Source organism: Diuraphis noxia, unplaced genomic scaffold (genome assembly GCF_037042655.1).
Source record: "Diuraphis noxia isolate RWA-SAM2 unplaced genomic scaffold, SU_Dnox_SAM2 contig0004, whole genome shotgun sequence".
Taxonomy (NCBI): Eukaryota; Metazoa; Arthropoda; class Insecta; order Hemiptera; family Aphididae; genus Diuraphis; species Diuraphis noxia.
In genome coordinates, this window is record NW_028301714.1 from 19,963,398 (window position 1) to 19,977,756 (window position 14,359).

The 14,359-nt window shown below is 27.8% G+C and overlaps 1 protein-coding gene across 2 annotated transcripts; it reads left to right on the forward strand.

Moving 5' to 3' along the window:
• The first annotated feature begins 1,562 nt into the window (after positions 1–1,562).
• Positions 1,563–12,725, forward strand: LOC107167019 (bumetanide-sensitive sodium-(potassium)-chloride cotransporter-like). Of its 2 annotated transcripts, XM_089226178.1 has the most exons (17): positions 1,563–1,703; positions 2,534–2,798; positions 6,132–6,385; positions 6,442–6,556; positions 6,615–6,757; positions 6,823–7,011; positions 7,080–7,302; positions 8,217–8,359; positions 9,014–9,149; positions 9,235–9,446; positions 9,529–9,767; positions 9,848–10,009; positions 10,308–10,411; positions 10,515–10,629; positions 11,490–11,614; positions 12,017–12,119; positions 12,181–12,725. In XM_089226178.1, the coding sequence occupies exons 1-17, from the start codon at positions 1,653–1,655 to the stop codon at positions 12,308–12,310; spliced, it is 2,709 nt and encodes a 902-aa protein (XP_089082304.1). In that variant the 5' UTR covers positions 1,563–1,652; the 3' UTR covers positions 12,311–12,725. The 2 variants fall into 2 exon arrangements, with proteins under 2 accessions (XP_089082304.1, XP_089082305.1); XM_089226179.1 differs by lacking the exon at positions 9,848–10,009.
• Positions 12,726–14,359: the final 1,634 nt, after the last annotated feature.

Genomic DNA, 14,359 nt, shown 5'->3' on the forward strand with positions numbered 1-14,359 from the left:
AAATGATTTGAGCGTTAGAGTTTTAAATTTTTATGAAATCGCGTAATGATAACGATTTATCCTCAAACCAGGTATATGTATATCTATGATAATATAAGTTATTATGAATTATGATAACTACATGCAATGTTTTTGGAAAAATTTATTAACCATGCCTTATGCAAAATGCGTCCCAATTGAAAAATAAAATATTTGTTTCAAAATAGAATATATATGACAATATTTAAATATAATATATCCTAGACTGACAAATCATCTTCGTTCAGAATCGTTTTTCGTATACAATGATACCTATCATTGCATTCAAATTTAATCCCATCCATTACAGTAACCTACTGTACATCATAGCGACATCCACGACTTACCCGCTTATTTTTTATTGTAACTGCTATCTCAACAATAATGGACCATAAAAAAGCTAAAGGAGAAGCTGAAAAAACTAGGGGGAAAAAAGATTAAAACTACAATTTATATATGGTGGAGGGGGGGTGAGTTTAACCAACTATTGCCTTAAAAAAAACATTAGTGATATTATTTTTTTTTATAATATTAGTCAATTATTAGATATTATACGTATTATAGAGGACCGGTCTTAAAAATTTTCCCGGGCCGAAAAAATTTGCCAATCCGTCCCTGGCTATACTCTAAAACCTTAATTTTTTATTCTGTTTCCTGGACTAAAGAATCATATTATTATAATTTTAAGATACTTTTGTTTTTTAGAAAGAGTATACTCAATAATATTTGTAATGTCTATCATTCAAAATCGATGTATAATACTCAATATCAAACACACCCAGATATTGATGACCTGATGTAGCTTATAAATATTAAATCTTATAAAATTGGCCATTGCCTTATCATCACAGATTACTGAGCATTCAATATATTATAATTATCAACAAGAATCAGCTGGATTTAGTTAACTAGGATTTGTGTGTAGTGTGTATGGATTTTTTTTTTGATCCTTATACAGGGCAATTTTTGTCTAACCCCTCATTCATTAGTGAGTATTGGTTAAACGTAACGTTAAGGTATAAACGATGAGTTTATGATTTCATTTTTCAATGTGCAATGTAAGTACCTACCACTTATAGAAAATTTGTTTCGTTTTGTAGAGCGTCCAAACGAACTTGGTGAAGATAATAAGACGTGAATACTCTATGTGTTGTGTTTCTAAAAGGCATGTATGTATAATTTATATAGCTAATGTATATATAATATATATTATAATTATATATATATACTATATATTGTACGATTATATATACTATCAATGTATATATACCTACCATCAACTCCCATTATATATGGTTCTTCGTGATTAATTATCTCGTGTTTTATACTTAAATATATTATGATAATATTTTATATTACACAATTTAATTATACATTAATTCATGACCATTTTGTTTTGTTCATAAAATTTATTATTATAGCCTGCAGAGACATGGACTGTACCTAGTCAAATATTCTATTGTTTTTATTTATTGTGAAGATCGCGTGAACTTTTACAGTATAATATAATTATTCTCAATGTTTTTGCACAAGTTATTTGAATAATTTAAATAATGACTCAACTACTATACTTTTCATAGAGCTTCACTCTATTCACTATTGTATAGCAGTTATAATTTTGAGAGCTTAAAGTCATGTCAGACCACGAAGAAATTAAAAAAAAAAGTATTCCGTGGATTGATCAGGTATTTGCATTATTAATTAAAAAACTATATAATAGATGTATTTAAGATTATTGATTTTCGCAGGTATACACAACTTATCTTATTATAAGTGTTACTATTTACCTCGACCATTTTAATGAAAGAAAAAATTAGTAAATGTTTGTAATTTGATTACTTGATAAATCTCGAGTGTTTGTTTGTGAATATCTTAAACACGTCTTATTTAGAAAGATTTACCATGAAGGATGTATGTGGGTTTTTTACGGTAGTTAAATTTTGTAGCATGTTTTGCGAATTATTATATAGTAAAAATTAAAAGTGCTCAAAATATACTTAAAAACTGAATTATTGTAAAAAAATCTTACAAAAACACAGGTAATGTTTTTTACCATCAAATTTCAATAATTTCATGAGAGGTCTATTTACTCTGATTATAATTGATGAGCGCCAAAGGGGATATTTAATATTATAAATCCGTACTTTGGTGTATTATCGGTGATTTTATTTAATATAATAAATAGCAGCAATGTAACGCGTTGAAACGGTGTGTTCTACTGGATAGCTATGACGCTACTAATACTATATAAAATAATATGCGACGAAGTCGCCTGAACGACGTCTTATTGCTCGCTTATTATTATGCCGGTCTACCTACTATAAGATAATATTAATTTAATTTTCCCGGCTCCAACAATAATACTAATGAAGCTACACACATGATCTACTTAGCTTAAATTTGGTATGTTACGCACCAGCGTCGTCTTAAAATTAAAATAATAAAATGTTTTATACAATTTTATCTTGTATAATATTTAATTTTAATATTTTACATGATTTATTAAATTTAAAAGATTCAATCGTTCAGTGAATTATATCATCGTGGAGAAGAAAACAAAGTAGAATTGAGCCCAGGAATAAAACTGGGATGGATCAAAGGCGTGACAATTCCATGTCTTCTAAGTACCTGGAGCGTGATGATGTTCTATAACATGCCGTTTATTTTAGGGCAAGCTGGAATATTGATCTCAATCATTATTATTTTTCTTTCAATGCTTATTATTCTATTCACCAATTTTTCATTGTCTGCGATCAGCACAAATGGAAAAATAGAAGGAGGTATTATGCAATAACAATTAAAAATATCATAAATCTAATTAATATTATCATGATATCCCTATATACAAAAGGTGAACAAATAATTTAAAATAACTAACTCAAGTTTAGTTAAGTTAAAAGAATTCGTGATCGATAAGTTTAAAGTTTACAGTTAACAAATTATAAATTTAACTTGATAAGTTAAAAGTTAATATCGAATAAAATATTAACTAATCTCATTTAAAAAAAAATTTAATCTATTTTTTTAATTAGTAGGTATATCACATAAAGAATGAATGTGCTTATCTGATCTAATAAAATATATCAATACATTTGGATGTTAGGTATCTACACTATCAACTATAGTATTGGATTATTTTTATTTTATATTAATATTTACGTAGTATAAACGTTTCGCGATGAGCTATAGAAGATGACAGGATGTTTGAAATTTTAGAATGTTCGGTAACGCTTCCTAACGCATGGCTCATTATGTTATATATAGGATGTTCCGTGAAGGTTCACCCATACGCGATTGATGTTATATGTTATTTTTACCTATAAATATTGTAAATATGATTTCTGAAAAACGGTTTGTGCGCTCTAGGTGGCAAAAATATCACTATCCATCTGATAAAAAATTGTATAACCACTTAGCGAACACTATAAAAATAATTAATATTAAAACATAAATCCGAATATTTTGAAAATAAATACCAATCACTAAACCAAACAGACGCTTCTTTTTGGAAAACAACTAAAAATTTACTTAGAATAAAGGAACAACTCCCTCCCATAACAGACTCAGACGGCTCCTTGGCCATCTCCGATATCGAAAAAGCAAATCTGTTCGGTAAACACTTATCAAAAATGTTCACACCTCACGCCGATATAATACCAAACTCTGATCACTCTGAAACCATCGAACAATTTATCAATAACCCTTTTCCTATATCATTACGTGCAAAACATATCTCGCCAAGCGAAATATTATGTTTAATTAAAAAATTAAATATGGGAAATCACCTGGCCACTACCTAATTACTAATAAAGTTCTGAAAAATCTTCCTCGCAAACCCATTCTACTAATTACATTTATCTTCAACGCTATGCTAAGACTATCATATTTTCCGCTAATATGGAAGTTGTCAACTGTAATACTTATACCAAAACCAAATAAACCAAAGACTCTAGCCACCTCCTACAAGCCGATAAGCTTACTTTTAACTCTAGCAAAACTGTTCGAAAAAATAATAATCAAAAGAATCAGACCTATTATGCAAACTCATAAAATTATCCCAAACTCTCAATTTGGCTTTAGAGCAAAACATTTCACTGTCCACCAAATTCATAGGTTGACAGACAAAATATCATCATCCTTCAAAATCAAGCAATTTTGTCCTGGCGTTTTCCTGGACGTAGTGCAGGCTTTTGACCGTGTGTGGCATGATAGCCTACTATACAAACTCAAACTTTTTCTACCTGCGCCATTTATCTAATAATTCGCTCATATCTCGAAAACCGCTCATACAAAATCCGATATGGAAGCTCATATTCACCACACTTTTCCATTAAAGCCGGCGTGCCCCAAGGCAGCGACCTCTCTCCTGACCTATTTAATATTTATACGGCCGACATACCAGTTACAACAAACACCACCTTGGCTACTTACGCAGACGACACCGCAATACTTTGTGCTAATAATGATCCTGACGAAACATCCAACTGTTTACAAACACACTTAGACTCCATTGACCACTGGGCACACAAGTGGCGAACAAAAATAAATCCAGACAAATATGTTTATGTACCATTTACTTTAAAAAGAACAGAACCCTCACCTGTGCACTTTCAAGGTACTCAAATACCATCATCTCCAAATGTCAAATATCTCGGAATAACCATTGACAAAAGATTAACCTGGGGCCCACACCTTAAACAAAAAAGAAAAACACTCAATAGCCACCTTCACCTACTTCGTCCAATTTTAAAGTCAAAACTACCAGTGCACACCAAACTTATAATGTATAAATCTCTCTTGCGTCCAATATGGGCATATGTAATCCAAATTTGGGGCTGTGCTAAGCCGTCCCAAATTCGCACGATACAAGCATTCCAGTCCATTATCCCCCGCATGATAAAGTCTGCTCCTTGGTTTGTTTCCAACTCTTCACTAGTTACTACACTCTGACCTAAAAATTGAGTCAGTTGACCAATTAGCAACCAAACACTAAAGATCCTTCTACTTCAAACTACCTTCCCATACTAACCCGATAGTATCACAAATCTCATCTACTCAACCCATAAATCTCATCCATAGGCTCAAAAGAAAATATTGCAGAGATTTGTTAATCTAAAATAAATTCATGTTGGATTCCATCACTGATTGGCCTCCCTCATCATTCCAGTTAAACATGTACATAAATTATCCAATTTACTTATTGTGATGTTAAAAACAGATTGTAAATATCATTATTTCAAATAAAAAAAATATATTATTAGTTAAAAAAAATAAATATTCTTTTTACTTTGACAATAAAGTTAGTTATTAAATTTTTGCTAGGGTTTTCTATTATTAACCCACAAATGAAAAATGTATTATTAATATTATTAACTTAAATCAACTGAGAAACGTTAAGTTATTTCAACTTTCAAGAGTCAATAAAACTAGTTAAGTTAAAAAAAATAATTACATTTTAAATTTAACATTAACTTTTTAACTAGTGTATGCCTACTTTTGCTCTATAGTAATAATTTATACAAATAAAAAATTCTATTTATAAAAAAAATAATATCAACATACTTGAAAAATAAAAATGTATATTATTTCAATTTTAATATATTTTTTAGACTTATTTTTATTTATCAAAAACAAAAAAATACATTCAAAATTCAGAAATTGAATAGTATTATGCTTATTTGGATGCAAGTTCAGACTTATTTAGTAATTATTATATTCGAAATCTATTCCAAAACATTTTAACCACGAAAATATCTTTAAAAAGGTTTGAAAGTATTCCAACAAACATGCATGTAACCTTAGGTCGTAGCTGTTTTCCTAATATTACCTTACACAATAGCCAAACATGGTCATTAACTAGTTAGAAAGTTACGATTGAAGTTATCAACGTTGGTAACTATTTACATAACTTTAGTTTCTTTTTATCTGTTTATAGATTACTGAGCTGCTCATTTAATTGTATTTTTCATGTAATGATCGACTAATTTAAAGAATTATTTTTAATTTCCTAAGTTAAAAGTCAAATTTGGTTTAATCGACCTAATCAATTATTAATAAAAATAAACTTTTTAGTTAAATAGCTTTATTAATTTATTATTATTTAATTTATACAGGAGGTCTATATTCCATTGTTTCCCAATCAGTTGGTCCGGAACTAGGAGCGGCAATTGGTATACTATTATCAATTGCTAACACTGTTTCTGCGATTTTCAATTCATGGCTTCTTGTATCTGTTTTAATTTACAATTTTAATGCAATTGATGACACAATATCTACGATACTAATAGATTACATCACATTATTCCGAATAGTATTAATAATATTTATGAGTATACTTTGTTATATAGCCATGGATAATGAAACTAGAGTCAGTATAAAATTATTTAATAAATTATTAAAGATGTTATAATCTAATTATTTTAGATACAATATGCTCTGCTGATAACGATTATTTTTGGTATTTTTAACATACTTATTGGCTCATGCATTGGCCCAAAAACTAATTTAGAAAAGGCATCAGGCTTCACTGGATTGAATAGTAATAATTTTTTTTGCAATTTATTAATTTTTATTGCCAATTATCATTCACGTTTCAGTGGCAACGTTAAAAAAAAACTGGTATTCAGACTATAGGATTGAAGACCATGAGCAGCAACATTTTTTTACAGTTTTCGCAACTTTTTTTCCATGTCTAACTGGCATTCACGCTGGAGTTAAATATTCATCGGGAGATCTTGAAGTACCTATACAAAATAATATTAATTCGTCAAGAGAGCATAAACTTAATATATATTAAATATTTAGGTTCCTAGTACTTCAATACCAAAAGGAACATTACTATCAATACTTATTACTACAACGTCGTATATATTATTAACAGTAATACATGGATCGGTTCAATTGAGAGAAGCTAGTGGCAATGAAACCGAATTACATGATGGTTCTTTTACAAATTGTTCCTTTAGATATTGCGATAAAGGATTGCGCAACGAGGTAGAAATTTAATTAATGTGTATTCTTGTTAAACATGGAAATTAACATTTATTTTCTTATGTTTTTAGGGCTATACAACAATTTCCTTATGGCCGATTTCTATATATTTTGCTTATATTGCAGCTACTATTAGTAATATTATATCCACATTAATATTTGTACCAAAGTTATTACAAATAATGGGACAAGATGATGTATTTCCACTTTTAAAATATTTAGCGAAAGGCTATGGGAAAAATAATCGACCCTTTCGTTCCATGATTTTGTTATTAATATGTATAATTATTATAGGTAAAAAAGGGTAAAGTACGGCCAGCAAAACTAGGAGGGTGACCGTCGCGCGAATAGTGGCAAATTGCGAGCTATTTTTGATGTTACCTTATACGATAATATAATACATGATGTACGGATACACAACATTTTTCATAAAACAGATGAAACATAATTGCGACAACTATTCATTTAATAAATAATACGTTTAAATTCCCGGCGTACATGAAAATAGTAGCCTGGGCGCTTGGCGCGCAACGGTCATCCGTCTAGTTTCGCTGGCCGTACTATTGTTTGCGTACTATTTACATAATAATATTTTATTTATACTAATCTAAATTATATTTTTTTAATACGAATATATGATTTGGATTTAAAATCATAAGACACCACAATACTATACCAAGGTCATCCCCTAACTAATAACAGTATATATACATCTCTGTGACTATATGTTAAATATCAAAACACCTGTGTACACTGTTGTCTGTTATATTAAATACATTATTTTGAAAAATTATTTATATTTATTATACTTATTATATAGAATATTATGGTAACAATACACCCATTAGCACTCCTAAATAATATTTATAGTATAATATTGTAAACCTTAAAATATATATTTATATCTTTCAGCTTCGTTAAGTTAAAACTCAATATTAGAATAACAATTCCGTATTACGTTTCAAATATAATTGTAATATACAACATTTAATGTGGTTCGGTCTTTTAGGTTACCTACATATGTACCTTACCTAGTATAAAATACATTTTAAGTTCAAATACTTAAACCTTTTGGTAAGATGAACTTTTTTCATCAAGATAATAATTTAAAAACTAATACAGTTTATTTCAATTACCAAAACAAATGTAATCCTTTATACATTTCTTTTTCGAAATCATCTAAAATTATTTAACACTTATTTTTTTAGGTAGTTTTGTTAAGCATTCTTCACACATATGGTTCATGGCCTCATTTTCGACAACTTGTTTTTTATTCGCATACGTCATGTTAAATTTGTGTACATTTCATAATGCACATTTTAAGCCATTGTATTGGAGGCCTTCATACAAGGTACCTAATCTCCAGTAAATAATAAAAACATTTTACATTCATATAAATATATATATATAATATATATATTATATTTTTAACAAAGAGTCTGTTGTAATAAGATACTTACGTTTACGTTGAAGACGGCAATAAAAGAAAGGAGAAACAGTATAGTACCGAACGGACGCTAGAGAGAGTTTCTATGTAGTTATAGAGAGAGATGGCAGCAAATATATTTGGAATATATTTGTGTTTAAGGTCTAAACGCCCACGAGAAGAGAGAAGATAGATTTTTAAGATTTCTAAATGAAGTATTAAATAACTCAATATTTACAGATTATAACTATCCAGAATAAACAGAGATATAAAGACAGATCACTGACAATATTAAATGTATTAGGTGTTTATTGTTTATACAGCAGTGATTATAATAGTGCATAATAGATTTTAGGCTAGATATGAATTAGATAATGACAATACAAAGTTTTCGAATTTTCAAGTAAACTACGAGGTCTAAGATCTGAAGTAACATAAGCATGATTGGCCTGGTGAGGACAATTGAAATGCTCAGAAAATATTTCGTAAATGATTGTATATTGTAGATTTAAATAGCTATAATTCACTACGGACATTAATATTTTATAACAATAACATATTAATTGATTGTGTTTTTAGATTTATAACAAATGGATAAGTCTTGCTGCAGCTGTTATCTGTATTTCATTAATGATATTTATTAATACAAAACTGTCATTAATTATTGCTTCTGCTGTATGTGTTATATACATAATTGCTCGTATAAAAAATGAAGGTTTGTTAATGTACCTACTTATATTACAAGCCCAACTAATAAATTAATCGATACTTCCACTAATAAAAATTATATTCAATTAAAGTAAAGAAACGCGATTCTTCTATGAAAATACAACAAATTAAAACAATTATAAGAAGTTTGTACAAGGCCGATACTATAAAATACCATATTAAAAACTATTTACCTAATTTAATAGTGTTTTCTGGAAATCCTAAGTCAAGGAAAAAGTTAGTATCCTTAGCTCATTTGATCACAAAGAATAACGGTGTTCAAATGTGTGTCAGCGTTGAAAAGGTTAGCTGATATAACAAAAAATTATAAAGTGTGTAACATAATATAACTACTATAATAACATTATGAATATATATATTTAAAGATATCAATAACACCGAAACAAAAGAAAATATACATTGACAAAGGGTATCAATGGTTGAGGAGTTCTAGAATCAATTCCCTATATGTTGTCCTTGATAACTTAGAATTGGATTTAGCAACTCATATGATATATAGCTGTGGACATGGACAATTAAGACCAAATATAACAATGATTGGATACAAGTCCGATTGGTTAAATTGTCCGTATCAAGACCTTCAAACTTATTTAAATATTTTCAAGTAAGCATAATCTTAAATATTTTACAGTAAAAACGCCACTAATTTAACATGTTATGTTGAAATGAATAATTCCTTATAAGTGTTGCAAATATGAATGACATGTCAACAATCGTCGTTCGTGTGTCATCAACCGAGAGTTATGATGTTCAGAATTTGTTAATTCGTAACTTTAATCACTTAGATCACAATGACGATATTTCGTGCGAAACGCAATCAAGTCAAAATATTGGAAATCAACAAAAGTATAAATAACTTAAAATATTATTTAAATTGTGTTATTCATTAAAGTTTTAAATCTCTAAACATATGTTGAGTTGCTGAAATACCCAGTAATGTCCGTCTGTTCGTTAAGAAACCGGAATTCAGCACGCTCGTAGAGTGAGCTTTCATAACTTGTTTAATTATAAGTTTTGACATTTTATATCCCGGGTGTATCAGGCATTAGCCGATCTCATTATCCCAATGTTGTTCATTATTAAAATTAATAGGATTTATCTAATAATAGAAAGATTGACATATAATCTAGGAAAATATTTTCAGGTCGGATGATTGCTATGTTAAAATAAACAACGAGGAATTTTCATTCGAGACGAAGAAGCGAAATAATGGGACTGTAGATGTGTGGTGGCTGTACAACGATGGCGGTCGGTATATTAAATAAGTATACTTATTTTTAAAGTAAATTATCTTAAATATTAATGTAGACAACTTGTTGAAGTAAAAAAACTGTTTTCAAATTGTATTTAGGGTTATCGTTGATCATTGCATTTATATTAAAACATAGTATTACGTGGAAAAATTGTAAATTTCGAATTTTTGGAGTTACAAACAATGTTGAGTGTTTGTCGGAAGAAAAAAACAAGTAAAAATTATGATTTTATGAAAAATGTTCAATTAACTAGTAATTAAAGTACATATTTATTACACTTTTTCCAGAGATATATTGTTTTCATAGTAACAAATAATTATTGAAATTTATCTTTTATTATTTTTAATTGCATTATTTTGTGTAGGTATATAAAATCTAGAAATCAAATATTTACAATAAGCATCTGTGGCTTGTACTGTATTGGAAATTGTTAAGCGATTAAAACTATTCTCCCCCTTAAATAAGAAATTTAATCTTTCTTCATGAAAGTTACCACTCCGTTATACAATATTAATAGTAATTTGTGAAAAATTATTGTTAGCACAACTTCTTAACAAAATAATCCTGTGTGTATAACTGGTTTGTTACGATACCTACCAAATAGCTTATATGATATGACTTGATAATTAATACACAGCTTAATTACAAAATAAGCAGCCAGACATAAATTAATACTTAAGAAACTGAATTGTATAATATGAATAAAAATTAGAGTTTTTTCCCGGAATGAATAATTAGTTAAGTTTTTACTTTTTGTCCACTTTATATTAAGTCTTCTATAAGAATATTATTTTGGTTAATAATTTCCATTTTCCGATAATTATATCTTATTTGTTTTTCTTCAGAAATTTGGTTAAAATATTTTCATTTTCAAGTAATAAGTATAAATAACAATGCAAACTGTTTTGGTAAATTATTCACCATATTATAGTTTTACCTAATTTAAATGTCCAAAAATTAATAATTATTAAATTGAACATGACACATTATGATATTATAGATTATTTCCCATAATTATAATTAAATATAAAGCCAAAAAAATAAATATAAATACACATTTATTTTTATTTTAGATTAGAACAGTTGCTATCACTGTATCGAATAGATTTTGACTACATAGATATATTTTTAAAAGAAAACACTGGTACTACAACGATGGCATATTTCAATTCTTTATTGGCATGCGCAGCTTCCAAAGGTAACATAAACTCATTGTTATACGTCAATTATCTATGATATATTATGTAGGTATTATATGTAAAATTATCATAAAACTCTCTATATTATGAATTTTGGTCCGTGTATTTACAAATAACAGGTTAAAAATGTTTTATATTGCACGTATTTTAACTAATAATTCTTTATTATTTAAAAGTCTGGTTAAGGGCGGATAAGCTTACCAGGAAAATGGAAATTTCCTGGTGGGCTCTCATCCCTATTTCGGCAATGGAGCCTTTTATTTCATGCAGGGGCCTTTTTTAAAAATTTTGCGGTTGACCAAAAATTACCCACCAATGATCCCAGTTATTTATGAAAATAATTAATCAACCGTTCAAAAAGCAAAAATTACTTTATATAATAATTTGAATTTATTTTTCAGACAATCAGGATGATTTCAAATTACAAACAGAACATATTTCTGATACGTTATTTTTAAGAGATTTAATTGAATTACATTCATTTAGTTCTGATCTTATCATCTTGTAAGTATATTATTTAAGTTTATTTTTATATAAAAGATTGATTTAAAAAAATTAATTCCAGAACGACTCCAAAAGATGATGAGGGTATCAATATATTATTCATGTGTTGGATGGAAACGATTACTAGAGGATTGCCACCATGTATTATAATCAATGGAAGTACAGAGCAAGTTCTTGCCGTCAATTCTTAAATCATTATATATATATATATATATATATATATATATATATATATATATATATATATAATATACATAGATTATACTTTATTTATGTATGCACTTTTGAACATTTTTCTTTTTCATTAATAACTAATAGGCATCTACCTACCTATTGTGCTATATACAAGATATAGATTATAGTACAACTGTTTCCAGAGTTGATATTTCCCAAACAATTTTTTCTGGGGTGCCAGGATGATGTTACCGCAACATAAGCACTGCTATTAATGAACAACGAGTTCTATAAATATTTTTATTTTTCATTAAGTGCACTATTATTTGTACCAGTTAGTACCACTGAGATTGAATTTGTACACTTTACATACATTTTAAGAGTCATATCTACTTTTTGTCATTGTAAACGACAATGCTATTTTGCTATTTTTTTAACAATCAAAAGATAAATACTTATTAATATCTATTATTAGCTTTAGAAATTATTCATTCATTGGTTTTTGTTATTTTATTATGAAATTAATTATATATATATTTATAATGCAAATAACATTTGATATCGTTTTATATTGATCATTTTATTTAAATTTTAAAATGTCAGCACGTCTTGTTCAGATTTTCACTCAGTAGTCAGTACAACAAGTCACTTCAATAGTACATCATTGGAACTTCGTTTAAATTAAATGAAAATGAAATTAAAATACCTTTTTTTATTAAACCTAATCTATAAGAAAGTGTTTTGTTGAACAAATCTAAGACGGGTTTGACAGTAGTCAATAAACACTTGAATTAATTCTGTCGGTGATTAAATCTATGAAGTTGTATCCTTGCTGGTCTGGAACTATAATTAACAAATAGGCTGGTTTCAAAAAATTAATGGTATAGAATTATTATGTGAAATATATATTTTTATTTTTTATTCATAAAAAAAGATAATTACAATTTACAAAACTCTAATAAGGTAATAAATCAATAATTGTTTATACCAGTAATAATGAAATTAAGTAAATGCGTCTTAAAACCAATATTGTGCGCTGGTATCAAATATGTAGATGGTCATACAGAGTCATATCATATGTAATGAAAAAAAAAATAATAATATTGATTTCATCATTTGCAACACTGTTCAGATTTTCCCATCAACCCGTTACACCTTCGCCAAGTTTGGACCTTCCAGCCGGGTCCATATCCTAACATATTGTTACAATAGCAGTTGAAAAATATAAGAAATACATACCTAGTCACAATTTTTTATAAATATATATATATTATAATTCTTTGGTCTTTAAAAATTCATAAAATGTTTATTTTTAATAGCCAAGGATTGAAAATTAAAACCAATGTTACAAGTAAGTAGTTGATTCTGCGGCAATAAAATCTAAAAACTATGCGCAAACACAGTTTTTTCTTATAATTTTTTTAAGTTCAAATTTGGATGAAATTATCTATTAAATAACCAAAAATAACAATTTTAGCTATATTATTGTAATTTTAAAATATCATTCGTCTGTTCTTTAAATTGTATATACCTACTATGAATGACTGAGTGAGCCGTGTGCATAATGAAAACGATTGGATTAATTTGGAACTTATTTTATAGGTACCTACCTACATTTTTGGAGTACTACAAAAGTTAAATTTTAATGACAATTAATGTAATTTATGTTGTACACATCCAAACAGTACAGTATAGGGGTAATAAAATAACTCCTCTGAAATAGTGTAAAAAATTAATACAAGCATAATATTTTGATTTATACAATTAAAATTTCTAAAACGCATACATTTTTTAATACTGATTTATTAGTCAATAAATAAATAAAAACTAATTTTAAATGTTTTCAGTGAGTACTTACGAAGTAATTCTAGATTTATAATCAATTAAACGTACTTTAAAAAGTTAAGTTTCGTGTTTTGTTCATTCTAAAGTAAATACAGTCTAATTTTCGGGATTGCTATTTGATAAGTAATTATCAGTACAAGTCAAAATAGAAAATATAGAAATGCTTGCACTTTTATTTAAAGTTAAAAGTTGATACTTATAAATTATAATGATATGTTAAC

Excerpts from the sequence above, each read along its gene's own strand:
- LOC107167019 (XM_089226178.1), top strand. The coding sequence starts at position 1,653 with ATGTCAGACCACGAAGAAATTAAAAAAAAAAGTATTCCGTGGATTGAT. Across the intron at positions 6,386-6,441 it reads CCATGGATAATGAAACTAGA|ATACAATATGCTCTGCTGAT; the intron begins GTCAGTATAAAA and ends TAATTATTTTAG. Across the intron at positions 6,758-6,822 it reads ATTCATCGGGAGATCTTGAA|GTTCCTAGTACTTCAATACC; the intron begins GTACCTATACAA and ends TTAAATATTTAG.